Source organism: Phycodurus eques, chromosome 9 (assembly GCF_024500275.1).
Source record: "Phycodurus eques isolate BA_2022a chromosome 9, UOR_Pequ_1.1, whole genome shotgun sequence".
In the NCBI taxonomy this organism is placed as follows: domain Eukaryota; kingdom Metazoa; phylum Chordata; class Actinopteri; order Syngnathiformes; family Syngnathidae; genus Phycodurus; species Phycodurus eques.
This window is the reverse complement of record NC_084533.1, coordinates 24,860,177-24,875,637: the sequence shown is the minus strand read 5'-3', so window position 1 is coordinate 24,875,637 and position 15,461 is coordinate 24,860,177. Positions and strand designations below refer to the sequence as shown.

The following is a 15,461-nucleotide window of genomic DNA, read 5'->3' as shown; positions in this document are numbered from 1 at the left end:
ACGTCGTCCGTTTAATGGCGATTTGGAGTCCGAGGAGTCGGTAATTAAAGCTATTAGGCGCTGATTTCCGCCGGCGTGGCGTCACACAGGAGCGACTTCGTATCAAAACGGGACAATAAGCGAGACGTAGTGACGTCAAAAAAACGTCGGAGTTTAAACGTTACGTCACAGGCTCCGCGTCGTTCGCCCCAATGGCGAATAACTCCCGCTCTGGTTTAAAGATAATTATCCGGGAGGAACATTCACCATTTCGAATCCGTCTCGAGTATCGGAATGATCCGCAAAGTTAGTTTAGCCGAAGCTCACCTGCCCCGGTACACGGTGAAAGCCGGAGTCCACGTTCATCGGTAGCTTAACTACGTTAACTACGTCCAATTTGTCATCGCTCGTTATGGTTTCCCATTGAGGCTTTAACGTTATGAACTGTTTTGTTTTCCCCAGGACACAAGCACCGTTTCCCCACAGGTATAGTTGCTGTTATGATTCATATGTCCTGCTTCATGATGCACCTGCACACGAAACTCAACCTATATCGTTAAATAATGCCACTTGCCAATGAAAAGCGTGTATCTCCAAATTTTAGGGAGCTTCCTTTTCAGCCCAGAACACTTTATTATTATTATTATTATTATTATTTTTGTGCATAACAACAAAAAACAGTATACAATTTGGAAAGAAGAAACGCAATGTCTGTTGTTGTTGTTGTTGTTTTGCTTAAGAAACAAAGAAACAAAACATTCACTTGGATATACTCCAATGACAATCAAGATTCTAATTCAGGCAAAGTATATGTTTATTAAAAAAAAAAAAAAAGTGATTCACACGAACATATCTCCAACATTTGCAGGGGACACTTTTTTTATTTTTATTATTATTTTTTTTTTTTTATAACATAGAAGCAAAACCAAAAACCAATATTTGGAGATGCATCTGAAAGACAACTTGTTTTGCATTAAAAACAAAAACAAAAACAAACCTGATGGTTGAAGACAAAGGTGGAATACAAAATCGTTTGGTTGTTCCACAAAAATACAAAGAAATTAACATTTAGAGCCACTGGCCAACCGCTTCATAGCTCTTCAACTAGTATTTATTTAGCTATTTATTTTTTTGGTATCTAATATTGATGACTTCATCAGTTTATTCATGTATGCATAAATGTAACAAGCATAAAAACACAGAACCTCCAATGAAAAGCATGGATCAGGAAAATGAGCAGTCTTTCTTTTTAACTGCAACAGCAGACATTTGTAGTTGTTGTTTTTTTTTTGTATCAAAAGCAAACCTCAAAATAGTTCTCATCGACACATGCTTTAGTTGTTTATTTGCATAAAAACACAAAACAATCCAACATTTGGAGATACAGGCATTGCAATGGAATGCGACAAGTAGGCCGCACACCTCCGCCGTCGGCCATAAGTTGCAAAATAAAACATGAAAAATGAAAAATCTTCATCGCTATCCGCCTTGCCAACATTTGCTACAAAAACTAAATGACAAACATGAAAAATTAAAAGTCTTCGACAGACGTAACGGAAAGTTTTCCAAAGTCGTATGTTTCATTGACACCCTCTTAATGATGTGACTCTTTAATGAATGTGTGAATTAAATTGCAGCTAAAAAAGTGGAGGTATACAGTCAGAGGACACCAGTGAACATGCTCCTGACAAAAAAACCTCTTTGATTGGCCTGCTAAGAAAAGGACTTGCAAGAGCTTCTCGACCAATTGGAATTAGCACCTAGTTTAGCATTCTTAAAAGAAAAAGAGAACATCTTGCTACTTTTAACATCTGTGACAGATAACACTGTCGCTGCTGCTTTTTCATTCCAACCCTCACATACTTCTGCTTCAGGAGACATGGTGAGTGTGATAAAGGCTTTTTTTTTTTTTTTTTTTTTTGGGGGGGTTTGTTTTTGTACATATAAATATATATTGAATAATATAAAACAGCTTTGACTTTTTAGGAAAGTACAACACTAGTAGTTTATCTTCGCTTGAGGACAGTACAACACTAGTTTGTCTTTAGGAAAGTGCAACATCAATAGTTTGGTTTTAAGAAGGTACAAAACCAGCGGTTTATCTTCTTTTTGGGAAAATTTAACATAAATAGTTTCTCTGCCCTTTTATGAAAGTGCAACATGAAGAGTTTGTCTTCATTTTTAGTACGATGCTGTGAAAACTAATATCGGCAATCGTAGTTGCTGTGCAAGTAAAAGTGAGATGTAGGAAATGGACCAATTATTTCATTCCGCCCACTAAATCAACTTATTGAGCAGAAAATTCTCAACAACCCATGTTTGAGAAGTCAGCCATTTTGTTTTCAAGCCACCATTTTCGGGGATTTCCGGCATTTCCCACTTGGTAATTCATCTGGTCGTCACTTGTAGTTGACTGGACTTTTATGAGGGGAAACCTGTAAGTTTTTTCGAACCTCACCCCCCCCCCCCCCCCCCCAAAATTATTATGGCTGCGTTTGTGGTAAATCACGTTCGGCAATGAACTAAAAGAATATCCGAGGAATGCTTTACAGCACTCCTATAAAGAGTTGTTTTCCCTCGTTAGCGCGAGTGTATCTCGATACACGTGGGCCAAGCTGGCGTGCAGATCGGCAATGCCTGCTGGGAGCTGTACTGCCTGGAGCATGGCATCCAGCCGGACGGCCAGATGCCCGGCGATCAGGTCTTCGGCGGCGACGCTTCCTCCAACACCTTCTTCAGCGAGACCGGGTCGGGGAAGCACGTCCCCAGGGCGGTTTTTGTGGACCTCGAGCCCACCGTCATCGGTAGCACTCCACCGCTGATCCGTATCCGTAAAACGTTTTAACAACTGACGATGAGCTTGTCTGTAGACGAGGTGCGCACCGGAACCTATCGCAAACTCTTCCATCCGAATCAGCTGATCACAGGTAAGGAGGATGCGGCCAACAACTACGCCCGCGGGCACTACACCATCGGCAAAGAGATCATCGACCTGGTCGCTGACAGGATACGCAAACTGGTGAGCAGCTTTATTTATGGAAGCCGCCAATGTCGTTTGCTTATCTGCCTGGGGGAGCACACTCCGTTCCTCTCCAAAAGTATACACACCCCTATTCAATTCAAGTGCCAGGTTTTTGTAAGGTAGACCTTTTTTAAACCATTTCACACTCATTCCTTGGACCGTAACAAAATCTCCTAAACGTGGGGAAAATGCCTTACGGTCCGGTTAAACCAAATTTGACGTAAATGCAACACTGCTCATCACCAAATAAACGCCACGCCCAGACTGAAGCATGGTGGTAGCATGCTCGTCTTCAGCGGGAACTCGGACCTTAGACGATGTGCAAGGAATTATGAACAGGTCAGTGTGAGCACAAACAAAAAAACAACCTAAAGCTTCTAGAACTGCTCAATTTTATTTAGTGTCCATCAGAGGCACTCTAAATGGTCGCAAGTGTGGTGCGACTCCCGTTTAACATGACTTTCAATGTAATTGGTTAGTTCAAAACAGTCACATCCCCGGTAGAAGAGGGTGTGCGCACTTGTGCAACCACATCTCAGTTGTTTATTTTTACTTCCTTTCTTGAAAAGGATTTGCATTTGGTTTGCAATGAACTTGTGGAGGTTATCGGTCACATTATTGGTGGAAAAATCTCGATCTCATGTATTTTATATCACAAACACCTGGCATTCGAAGCAACGTGTCGACGTTTGAATTCCCGCTGTATGCATCTTCTGGCCTACGATTTTAATGTAATGTCAAAAAAATGAATAATAATCATGTACAAATGCACTTGCAGTGATGACTCGTTACTTCTTCCAACCACCCAGCCTAAACTCACTTCCTGCCGTACCTCCTTGACACCAATTACTACTTCCTTACTAGACAAAGCTTCGGCAACATTTAATGGTGTGTTAAGACATTATGGTCAACAAATAACCGAGAATGGGTTCTGCAGACAACAAAATTTGAATATTTCTGAAATCTAAAAAAATGACATGATACCGTGTGATTTTAGTGCCAGCACGTTTTTGTTGTTTTTGTTGTTTTTTTTGGACTGTCTTATTGATGTTTGAGGTTTTCGACACGGTATTGTTCCAGTACCGGTGTTGAGATATCGAGGTCTGAATTTTGGTATGGTGACAACACTACTCTCTCGCGTGTGTCGCCAGGCCGACTTGTGTTCCGGCCTGCAGGGTTTCCTGGTGTTCCACAGCTTCGGCGGCGGCACCGGCTCGGGTTTCACCTCGCTGCTGATGGAGCGACTTTCCGTGGACTACGGCAAGAAATCCAAGTTGGAGTTCTCCATCTACCCGGCGCCCCGGGTGTCCACCGCCGTGGTGGAGCCCTACAACGCCATCCTGACCACGCACACCACGCTGGAGCACTCGGACTGCGCCTTCATGGTGGACAACGAGGCCATCTACGACATCTGCCACCGGAACCTGGACATTGAGCGTCCCACGTACACCAACCTGAACCGGCTGATCAGCCAGATCGTGTCGTCCATCACCGCCTCCTTGCGTTTTGACGGCGCCTTGAACGTGGACCTGACCGAGTTCCAAACCAACCTGGTGCCTTACCCGCGCATCCACTTCCCGCTGGCCACCTACGCCCCGGTGATCTCGGCCGAGAAGGCCTACCACGAGCAGCTGTCCGTGTCCGAGATCACCAACTCGTGCTTCGATCCCGCCAACCAGATGGTGAAGTGCGACCCGCGCCACGGTAAGTACATGGCCTGCTGCCTGCTGTACCGCGGCGACGTGGTGCCCAAGGACGTCAACGCCGCCATCAACTCCATCAAGAACAAGCGCACCATCCATTTCGTGGACTGGTGCCCCACCGGCTTCAAGGTGGGCATCAACTACCAGCCGCCCACCGCCGTGCCCGGAGGCGACCTGGCTAAAGTGCAGCGGGCCGTGTGCATGCTCAGCAACACCACCGCCATCGCGGAGGCCTGGGCCCGCCTGGACCACAAGTTCGACCTAATGTACGCCAAGCGCGCCTTCGTGCACTGGTACGTGGGCGAGGGCATGGAGGAGGGCGAGTTCACCGAGGCCCGCGAGGACATGGCGGCCCTGGAGAAGGACTACGAGGAGGTCGGCGCCGACACGGTGGACGACGCCCCCGAAGACGGCGAATATTTTTAAAAAAAAAAAAGGAAAGCTTGGATTGCTTGCTGTGAAACGGCAAAAGTGGATCAGGACTAAAGGGGGCGGATCTTCCGCCAAATGTCCCTGATCGATTCAATGGGAAGATTAGGGATCGATTAATATATGAATTGATGTTTTTGTATATATAAATTGATCCGAATAATGCTGCTTGGTTTGGAAGATTAAAAAATGGTGGTTGACGTGTACTATTGGGAACTCAAAATCAGTTGCTTTCATGGCCTTAATTGGAAGAAACTATTCCTGTCATAAACTGATTTCGTTCAAAATCAGTAGCTTTAAAATTAGTAGGAATATTTATTTTTTTGTTTTGTTTAATAGAAACTGTTTAGGTGCGATATTTACAATTTCAAGAAAGATCATTTTTACAATGACTGGAATTTTTAAATTTGTAAAAAAAAAATAATTATTATTGGCCGGAATAGTTTGACATAAAGAAAAAATGGTGGGAAATTACAAATGAGCTAAATTTAAAATAGATTTGCTTGTGAATTTAAAAAAATAATAATTGTTTGAATATTTACCAATCAAATTTGCAAATATTTGTAATTTATACTATTTTTATTGTGAAATCTTGACAAATTTTGCTAATGTGAAACCCAAAAAAAGTTGCTGAAATTGTATGTAAATATTGTGAATTTGCTTCTTTCTGTAATGTATAATTCAAAATGTGTATTTAATTAGCCTGTATGGAAAATGACCTTAGTGGATGTTCAGGAAGCTTGAGTTGGTTGCTGTGAAACGGATCACGACTAAAGGGACGGGCATTCCGCCAAATGTCTGATCGATTCATTGGGACAGTAACAATCGAATATATGGACTGATATTTTTATATTCAATGAAATATATTGATCAGCATTCAGATCAATATATTGGATGTACATGCATTCTTTGAGTTTTAAATCTAACCAAATTGGAACATCTCATTCGATATTTGGACTTTTCTAGCCCTTACAAAGCAAAAACCCTAAAAAACAAATTGAATAATTAAAAAAAATAAATATAAAATGTGTAATCACTATATAAGTATGGTCATAGCTGGAATACAACGTGGCATCTTTTCCCATTAAGACTAACTTGTAATGGCTAGAATGCTGAATTGCCAAGTTCAAGTATTGTGAAACCAATTATTATTATTTTTTTAATCAGCCGGATTTGTTATAGTATAAATATATATATATATATATATATATATATATATAAAATAGTTGGTAAATATTAAATTGTAGTTTTAGCTAACAAAAGTAATCATAAAAATGTGAAATACATTTTAAATTCGCTGTGTTGTTTAGTATTTCAAATATTTATTTAGCTGGAATCCTAAAATGAAACATTACCTGGAATATTTTTAAAGAGTCAATTAGATAATGTGAAAATACTTTTTATTTTAAAAAAATATATATATTCTTTTTTAATTAGCTGGGGTATTGACAAATTCAAATGGGAATTATTTTTCTTGAATTAGCTGAAGTTAAACAAAATAGTGTATTTTTTAAGTGTGAAATTTAAATCATCTGTAATAGTTTTAATTTATTTGTAAAAATTCTGATGTAATATAGATTCATATATGACCTGGGTTCTTTAAATGTTTAAATATATATATATTTTTAATGGGTATTAAACATTCAAAGGGTAAAAAATGCAGAAGTTTGGATAAATCCAAAAAGATGTGAAATCGTTTTTTGTTTGTTTTGTTTTTTGTTTTTTTTCCCTGTCCAGTATGCACGCTATTCTCTATTTTTATTTTTTCTCCCTGGATGTTTTTCTCACTTTGAGTGTGTGGATGTTGTTGGTGGTAAAGTTCCATGTGGGTACTTGTGGTTTACTCCTGCGGCGGCCCAATAATGAGTTTGTGAATGAGGAATTGACAAAAAAAAAAAAAAATTGCAGCTTTCTGTTGAAGTTTTTTTTTCTTTTTTTTTTCTTGTACTGCTTCCAGGTGGCTAAAGAGGAGCATTAAGCAGCAACGAAGTTTTGTGGGGCAACAGCGACACCCAGAGGGCGAACTACAAATCGACTGCCCGTGAGTTACCTTTAATTTCCCTCCAACAGTACCCTCTATTGGCGCTTTTGAGAATTACAACAGTTTTATTTATACACACATGGTAGTGCAGTGAACATAATGTACTGATGTATTTGCAACCAGTCAATAATATAAAATAATTTTGGGAGAAAATATCTCAAATGCATTTTCATATAATCTAATGCGAGCTGTTTGAATTAGCTGGGATATTCAAAATTGAAATGTATACTTTTTTTTTAAATATCTAGAATATTGCAACACGCAAAGATGATTCTATTTGCTATTTGGACTATTTGAAAAGTCAAACACTGGAAGTTCATTCAACAAAAAAATTAATTTCAGAAACTGAAATTGTGTGGAAACTAGAATAGATGCAATACATACTAGGCCTTCATATAGTATGTATATGTACATATTTAAAATTTCATGTTTACCCTTTATTTCGCGGAATCTCCTCATATTTTGGCAGTTTCATAAAAGGTCAATCAAATTCCATTTTTTTGTGTGGAATGCCAGTAGCTTGTAACGCCCCGCGCCGCCATTTGGGGGCAGCAGTGTTTCACAACTTCAGTTACAAGATTGACATGCTAAGGAAGACTTGCATTCAAGTTAAATAACCGTGTAACCAACCAACCATCCATCCTGACTTGTCACTTTAAAAATACGAAGTAGTATAGACCTAGACTTCACGTTTAATTTTAAAGACATCCAAAACGATTTTTATTGGCTCAATGTAATGTGGTGTCCTGGACTGGACTGTACATAAATCATCGGTCACAACATTAGGTACACCTGTTACTGTGTGTCATAGAATCCAGTATGACGAAATATAAGATCGAATGCAGCAGTCAGTTTATTGCACTGAGGGCAATGTCGAGCTAGTTGTATAACTTACGTATTGAAGTGCACTGTGTTTAATAATTCAATCTATTTGATTAAACTCAACTTTTTTTTATTAACTGAAATAGAGCAAAACCCTATTTATGTGAAATAATTGTATCAAATGTTACTTTGAAAATCTCTTAATATAATATTTACAAATTCAAGTAATGTAAAATGTGTTTTTTTAAATTATCGGAATTACTGGAAAAAATAGTATGAATAAAAAATAAAAAAATAAAAATGAATTCAAAATTAGCTGGAATATTTAGAAATTCAATTGTGATTTTTTTTTTCTTTTTTAAATGAGCCAGACTATTGAAAATATCAAATAATCAAATTTAAGAAGTTACTGGAATTAATTAGAAGTATAATGTGGTCTACAACTATAATGTTATTTTAAATAGCAACTGAGATTATTGGAAACAATATTGGATTTTTTAAAAATGTCAATAATTTAAATAAAAATAGCTGGCAAATTTTGAAAATCCAATATGATTTTTTTTAATCAGGTGGAATATAATTTTTTTTAAATGTGTGAAGTGCAAAATTTCAATATCAAGTCATATGAAATTATTTTTAGGAAAATAGCTGGCATATCAAAATATGCCAGCTTCCATATGATTTATAAAAATATCCGATTATTATTATTATTATTATTATTTTTTAGCTGTGAAATTCAAATGTGAGCATACTATTGCTTGTGTAACTGTTAAAAATTCTAATGATAATGTAAAATAAATAAATAAATAAAAAGAAGTGTTTGAATGGAAGCATCTGGCAGGGCGTTTAATGGCTCACTTAACTCGGTCAACTTAAGTCACGGGCCGCCCCACTTGGGAGCATCCGCCAAAGGAATTCACCCCCTCGCCTTTTTTTTCTCTTTACGAACCCCTTTGGGCCCCCCTCCCGACTGCAATGAATGTCACCGCAATATGGCCGCCGCCTGGCCAGGGGAGGGGTATTGACTTGTTTCCAAACACTTAATTCAATTTGTCATCGCCGCTGCTGAGAGGAGGGGGGCAGAGAGAGGGAGGCCTGGGGGGGCTCAAGTGCTCTAATTTGTGTTAATGAGGACTAATAAAGTCATAGTCCCTCTATATTACTGCTGGGGGGCCGCAAGGCATTGTGTGTCACGTGTGTGTGTGTGTGTGTGTTGTCTCAGGCGGCCTCTTCTCATGTGTTGTTTTTAAAAAAAAAATAATAATAATGTTTTTCTTTTTTATTACTACAATGTGATTTTTTTATTTGCTTCAATTTATTTTAAGAATTATAATAATGCGAATTTTTTTTAAAAATTTGCGTTATTCAAAAATCTTGAATATTTAAAAACGATTACGTATGAAATAATTTCATTGGCTGGAAGGTGAAAGCTAAAAACAATTTAAAATGGGAAATTATTTGTTCCAAATGCTGGACTATTTTAAAAAATTATATAAATATTTTTAATTGTCTCAAATATAAAACAAATACATTTTACAAATAATGAGAGATGATATATTGTTTAATATTTGAAATAATTGAAAAAACAATATTTTTATTTGTAGGAATATTTACAACTTAAAACTTTTCTTCAATCAACTGGACTATTCAAAACTTTATATAATATGAACTCATTTAATAAAATAACTAACATTTTCTTTTAAGAAGCAATCTCAAAATAAATGATTTGATTAACTCCAATATTTCAAGATGTAACTGTGATAGCATGTTCTTACTATTTGGACTTTAAAATTCTAATTTCAAATTATTTAAAAGTAAAATAGGTGGAGTACTGTTTTTCTGCTGCAAATCTTTTAATATTTAATTATATTTTTTAAAAAATCAAATCATGTAGTAAATTACTTAGAAATATCAGGAATATTAAGAAATTCAATATGTTTAAATATTCTTTTAATGGAATGTTCTTTCACGATTGCAATAGTCAAATATTGTAACAAACATTGTATAATATCTAATATATATATATATATTTTATAAATCTAATGATGTGACTTAAAAATTTTAATTGAAATATTTAAAAATTCTAATAATTTAATGAAATATTTAAAAATATATATTTGGAATTTTAAAAACTCCAAAACAATCCAATATATTGTTTTTAATAATTGGAATATGAAAACATTTTAAGGCAGTTGACATGATTGAAAAAGAATATTGAAAAAGTCCAATAATATGGCTAATAAAGTCATTGCCCGCATATTGGAGGCGGGAGTGTGTGTTACGTGTGCAAGTCGTCTCAGGCGGCCTCTCTCCATTGTGCGCCTAATTAGACGTCCTTTGTGGAACTAATGCCGCTGCCATCTGGCCGGGCCCTTCCGGGGGTGTCGGACAGAGGGTCCGCGGTCCAACCTCCGTCCCCGACCCGCCCCACGCTCAATAGCACCGGCGGGGACCATCTTCCCGCTTTGGCTGACACCACCAGGATCCTTTCACACTTGAAGGAATTAGTGAAAGATTGATGTCCTCACCCCATAGACCCCCTCTTGACCGCCCCCCCCCCCCCCCCGCTCACTCCCCGCCATATTGAGCCCATGTTGGCGACAGGGGTCAAATGTTACCATTTCCAAAACTATGCTCATGAGGACGTCAAACATTTAAAGAGGCAAAATTACAGTAAAACCCCTAATGTTTATGTTATGTTTATTTAATATTTATAAGAATCATAATTTCCTTGGATTATTATTATTATTTTTTTTTTTAATAAACGTCCACCGTAGGAAATAATGGAATGAGAAATAATCCCTTTCAGGATAAAACTGTCCCCAATAACTGTTAAATATATATTTTTAAACGCTTTCTAAAAGATAAAACATTTGTAGAAAAAAAAATAAACTTTTTAAAAATATGCATTTCTTTCTAAAATATTTACTTTTTTCTTTCTACTGCTATTTCCTTTGAAAATGTATTACTTTTTTCCTATAAAATATTCAACTTATTTTTAGCGATATGACATTTCTCAACCTTGCTATTTTTAAAATAAAAAAAATACTTTTTTTCTTCAAGATGTAAATTTTTCTTGATATTTCTCCTAAATATTACATTGTGTAATTTTAAAATTGTATATATATCCCCCCCCGCCCCCACCTAAAACAACTACTCTTCCCAAAAGTATACAAGACTTGAAATTTAAAAAAAAAATTCAAAAATAATAATTGATTAATTTTCTTTTCAAAATGTCCAAAAAAAACCAAAAACATTTTGTCAAAAGTGCACGACTTTTATCTCTGTGTGTTTTTCTGGTCAAACACAAATGTCAAGCATTGCGTTTATTTTGTTAATAATGTTTGCGTGGGGCGTGTACGTGTCGAGTGGCCCTTCCTCCTCCTCTTTCGTCGTCGTCGTCGTCTTTCAAGCGGCGAGCGCAACCCTTTGCCGACCTCCGGCAGTTGGCCTCCTTCACGCCTCTTTTCATCCCGCCCGGCAACAACAACGTCGTCCATCTGCCCCCGCCTTGCCCTCCCCCACCCTCCACACATCCCCCCACCACCCTGTCGGCCCTCACGCGCCGACACTGACAACACACACGAGAATGGCCGTGTGCCTACATACAAACACACTCACACGCTTTTGGTGTTGCTGTTGTTAACAAGAGCTCCCAATGGTTAACATCGCTCTACCAACTCACCATAAGCGGAGTTAACACCCGTTAGACATGAACTACCGTGTGCGCCCTTCAATGCCATATGGCAATTTAAATGATATTTTCCAGTTTATATAATATGATCCTTTGTTTCCTCTGAAAAGACACAATTTTATCCCTTGGAATAATGTTGAAAGAGATATATTTTTTTCTCAAAATATACAACCATGTTCTCAGAAATAGCTGACATTTCGTCTTTACTTTAAAATGTATGACTTTTTCCTCAAATGTGCAGCTTTTCATTTCTTTAAAATAGAGGAATTTTTATTATGTATATTTATTTATATATATAATATATATTTACTATTTTTCCTCAAAAATATCAAATTTTATCCCTTGAAATGAAACAACTGTTTTCTTCAAATATCTATGCTATATATTAAATAACACACATTTAAAAAAAATATTCAACATGACTTTTTTTCCCTCAAAATATAAAACTTGTCCTTGTGAAAAAAAAACATACACATTTCATCTTTACATACATACACACATTTCATATTTTGAAATGATTTTTTTTTCTTCCTAAAAATATACATTTATTCATGTAATAATATTTGCAACTTTAAAACTTTTTTCTTGGAAGTGTGGATTTTTTTTCTTAAAATACAGGGCTTTTTTGGGCATATAATTTTATTCCTTGAACTCAAACACATTCAACTATTTTATCAAAAATATGTGACATTTTTCTTTAACGTAAAGAGCTTTTTTGCCTTTTTCTGTTTACGTTGTGTTAAAATATATGTAAGCGTAAAAAGAAATCTCTTGAAATGAATCCTTTCTCCTAAAAATATATTTTCTCAAATATATCTTGCTTTTTCTTTTTTTTTACAAAAAAGATTTTCTTGAAATTATACTTTTTTCTCAATATACACAAATTTTTCAAATTAATTTTATAGCACTTTTTTGGCAAAATATAACACGTTTCTTTCTAAAAACAAAAAAACACACTTTAGGGCTTTCTCAAAAACACTTTTATCCCTTAAAGGTAAACTTTTTTTTCCCCTGGAAAATAAATATTTTCTCTAATATGTGACTTGTTTTATTGAAAATATAAAACGTTTTCCCGCAAACGTAAAATGTTCTTTCCTTGAAAACGTTTCGTTTTTAGACATACAACTTTAATCTGCTAGTTTTAATTCCTTTTTTTTCCTTCCATGTGCTGCGTCGCAGGAACAAATGAAAGCGCAACAACAACAACTTGGAGGCCAAGCGGCATCCCGGAATGCGTCAATTTCAGACTAACGTCTCCCCAAAAAAACAAAACGTAAGTAAATGTCCTCTGGTGTACATGAATTTAAAGCCATGCTTCCACACTCTCCATCTTCATTCCTGAAATTTTTCCGCACGGATGAAAGTCTTAAATGCCTCAAAAGAATTGTAGCAGCGCTGTTTTGAAAGGTGTTATTGTAGCTGTGAAAGTTGTTCTTGGAATCCTCCAATGTGCACACTTCACAGCCACTTGGCCCGACGTTCTCTTCATCTTTTATTTTTTTTTATTTTTTTTTTTTATGATTGATTTTCCGCCCCTCTCGTCTTTGTGTCACGGCCTAATTAGGAACCAAACTGGACCGCGGCTGGGATAGAGCAATGGAAACCGAATGGAATCAGACCCAATTAGGGAATGTATTAGTTCTTGTCATGTTCATAGTGGTAATACAATAAACATGGCTTTGGAATAATCACAACCAGAAGGGGGGCTGGGTTAAAGCGGCCTCCAATCATGCTAACAATGGCGTTCTCTTTTACGTCTGTACAGTGTTAACGTACACTGATAACATGCATCCTGCCAAAGGTGCTGAGCCACACTTGGGCTCTGTAAAAACATTTGAACAAATGAATCCCTTTTAGGAAATGAAAACAAGGGCAGAGCATCAAAATAGAGTGTTGCCTCAGCGTACGGGTTTCATCGGTTCTGTGACCATGCTTGTAACTCAAAAAAAACACTTGTATCTCAAATCATCTTAACCCATTGAAATAAACTGAAATGCCATTCTTCTCTTCCAACCCCCCAAAACACCATCGAAAATGTTTCTGATGTGATTTTTAATTTTAAAAAAAAAATCAGTCTTTAGTATTCAAATGGTTTTGTAACCCTTTACAGAATATATATCTAGTACTTTGTTGCTTATCTGTTCTTGAATTTCTTTTGATCGTGGCATTTTGATGCAGCTTTTTGAGCTGTTTTGGCCGACTTCATTTTTTCAGACAGGTTCTATTTTAAGTGATTTTTATATTTTATATTTTTTTTAATTCAACAGGTGTGGAGGTAATCAGGCGTGGTTTGTGGTCAGTGAAAATAATACCCCAAAAATTGATTAGCCACAGTAACAGTTAATTCTTGATTTAGCAAGGAGCACAATTGCTTTTTTAACACAGACCCAGGTAGCTTTGAATATATATATTTTTTCCTGAATAAATAAAACCACCATTTAAAAACTGCATTTTATGTTTACTTGGGTTATCTTTGTCTGATAGTTACATTTGTTTGATGATCTTAAACATTAATTTGGGGACACTGCAAAAAGAATATCCAAAATAAAATCCTGCTTTTACAACATTACAACAATCCCAATTCCAATAAAGTTGGGACGTTGTGTTAAACACATATAAAAACAGAATACAACGATTTGCAAATCATGTTCAACCTGTTTTTAATTGAATACACTACAAAGACAAGACATTTAATGTTCAAACCGATAAACCTTATTGTTTTTAGCAAATAATCATTAACTTAGAATGTTATGGCTGCAACACGTTCCATAAAAGCTGCGACAGGTGGCAAAAAAGACTGAGAAAGTGGAGGAATGCTCATCAAACAGCTGTTTGGAACATCGCACAGGTGAACAGGCTCATTGGGAACAGGCGGGTGCCATGATTGGGTAGAAAAGGACCTTCCCTGAATCGCTCAGTCATTCACAAGCAAAGATGGGGCGAGGTTCACCTCTTTGGGAACAAGTGCGTGAGAAAATAGTCCAACAGTTAAGGGACAATGTTCCTCAACGTACAATTGCAAGGAATTTAGGGATTTCATCATCTACGGTCCATAATAGCATCGAAAGGTTCAGAGAATCTGGAGAAATCCCGGCATGTAAGCGGCAAGGCCAAAAACCAACATTGAGTGCCCGTGACCTTCGATCCCCCAGGCGGCTCTGCATCAAAAACCGACATCAAGGTTTAAAGGATATCACCATGTGGGCTCAGGAATACTTCAGAAAACCAATGTCAGTCAATACAGTTCGGCGCTACATCCGTAAGTGCAACTTGAAACTCTACTATACAGAGCAAAAGCCATTTATCAACAACACCCAGAAACGCCGCCGGCTTCTCTGAGATGGACTCATGCAAAGTGGAAGTGTTCTGTGGTCCGACGAGTCCACATTTCAAATTGTTTTTGGAAATTTTGGACGCCGTGTCCTCCGGGCCAAAGAGGAACAGAACCATCCGGACTGTTATGGACGCAAAGTTCAAAAGCCAGCACCTGTGATGGTATGGGGCTGTGTTAGTGCCAATGGCATGGGGAACATACACATCTGTGAAAGCACCATTAATGCTGAAAGGTACATACAGGTTTTGGAGAAACATATGCTGCCATCCAAGCAATGTCTTTTTCATGGACGCCTCTGCTTATTTCAGGAAGACAATGCTAAACCACATTCTGCACGTGTTACAACAGCGTGGCTTTGTAGTAAAAGAGTGCGGCTACTAGACTGGCCTGCCTGCAGTCCAGACCTGTCTCCCATTGAAAATGTGTGGCGCATTATG

The 15,461-nt window shown here is 37.3% G+C and overlaps 1 protein-coding gene across 1 annotated transcript; it reads left to right on the top strand.

Moving 5' to 3' along the window:
- The first annotated feature begins 290 nt into the window (after nt 1-290).
- Nucleotides 291-5,567, top strand: LOC133407466 (tubulin alpha-1 chain-like). Its single transcript, XM_061685411.1, has 5 exons — nt 291-347; nt 442-465; nt 2,564-2,783; nt 2,850-2,998; nt 4,153-5,567. Exons 3-5 carry the CDS (start codon nt 2,666-2,668, stop codon nt 5,128-5,130), a joined length of 1,245 nt encoding a protein of 414 aa, XP_061541395.1. The 5' UTR covers nt 291-347; nt 442-465; nt 2,564-2,665; the 3' UTR covers nt 5,131-5,567.
- The last annotated feature ends 9,894 nt before the right edge of the window (nt 5,568-15,461 follow it).

What these genes read in the sequence shown, in the direction of transcription:
- LOC133407466 (XM_061685411.1), top strand. Translation starts at nt 2,666, where the DNA reads ATGCCCGGCGATCAGGTCTTCGGCGGCGACGCTTCCTCCAACACCTTC. An exon ending in CCTCGAGCCCACCGTCATCG is followed by an intron (nt 2,784 to 2,849) that starts GTAGCACTCCAC and finishes GCTTGTCTGTAG; the next exon opens with ACGAGGTGCGCACCGGAACC. An exon ending in CTGACAGGATACGCAAACTG is followed by an intron (nt 2,999 to 4,152) that starts GTGAGCAGCTTT and finishes GTGTGTCGCCAG; the next exon opens with GCCGACTTGTGTTCCGGCCT.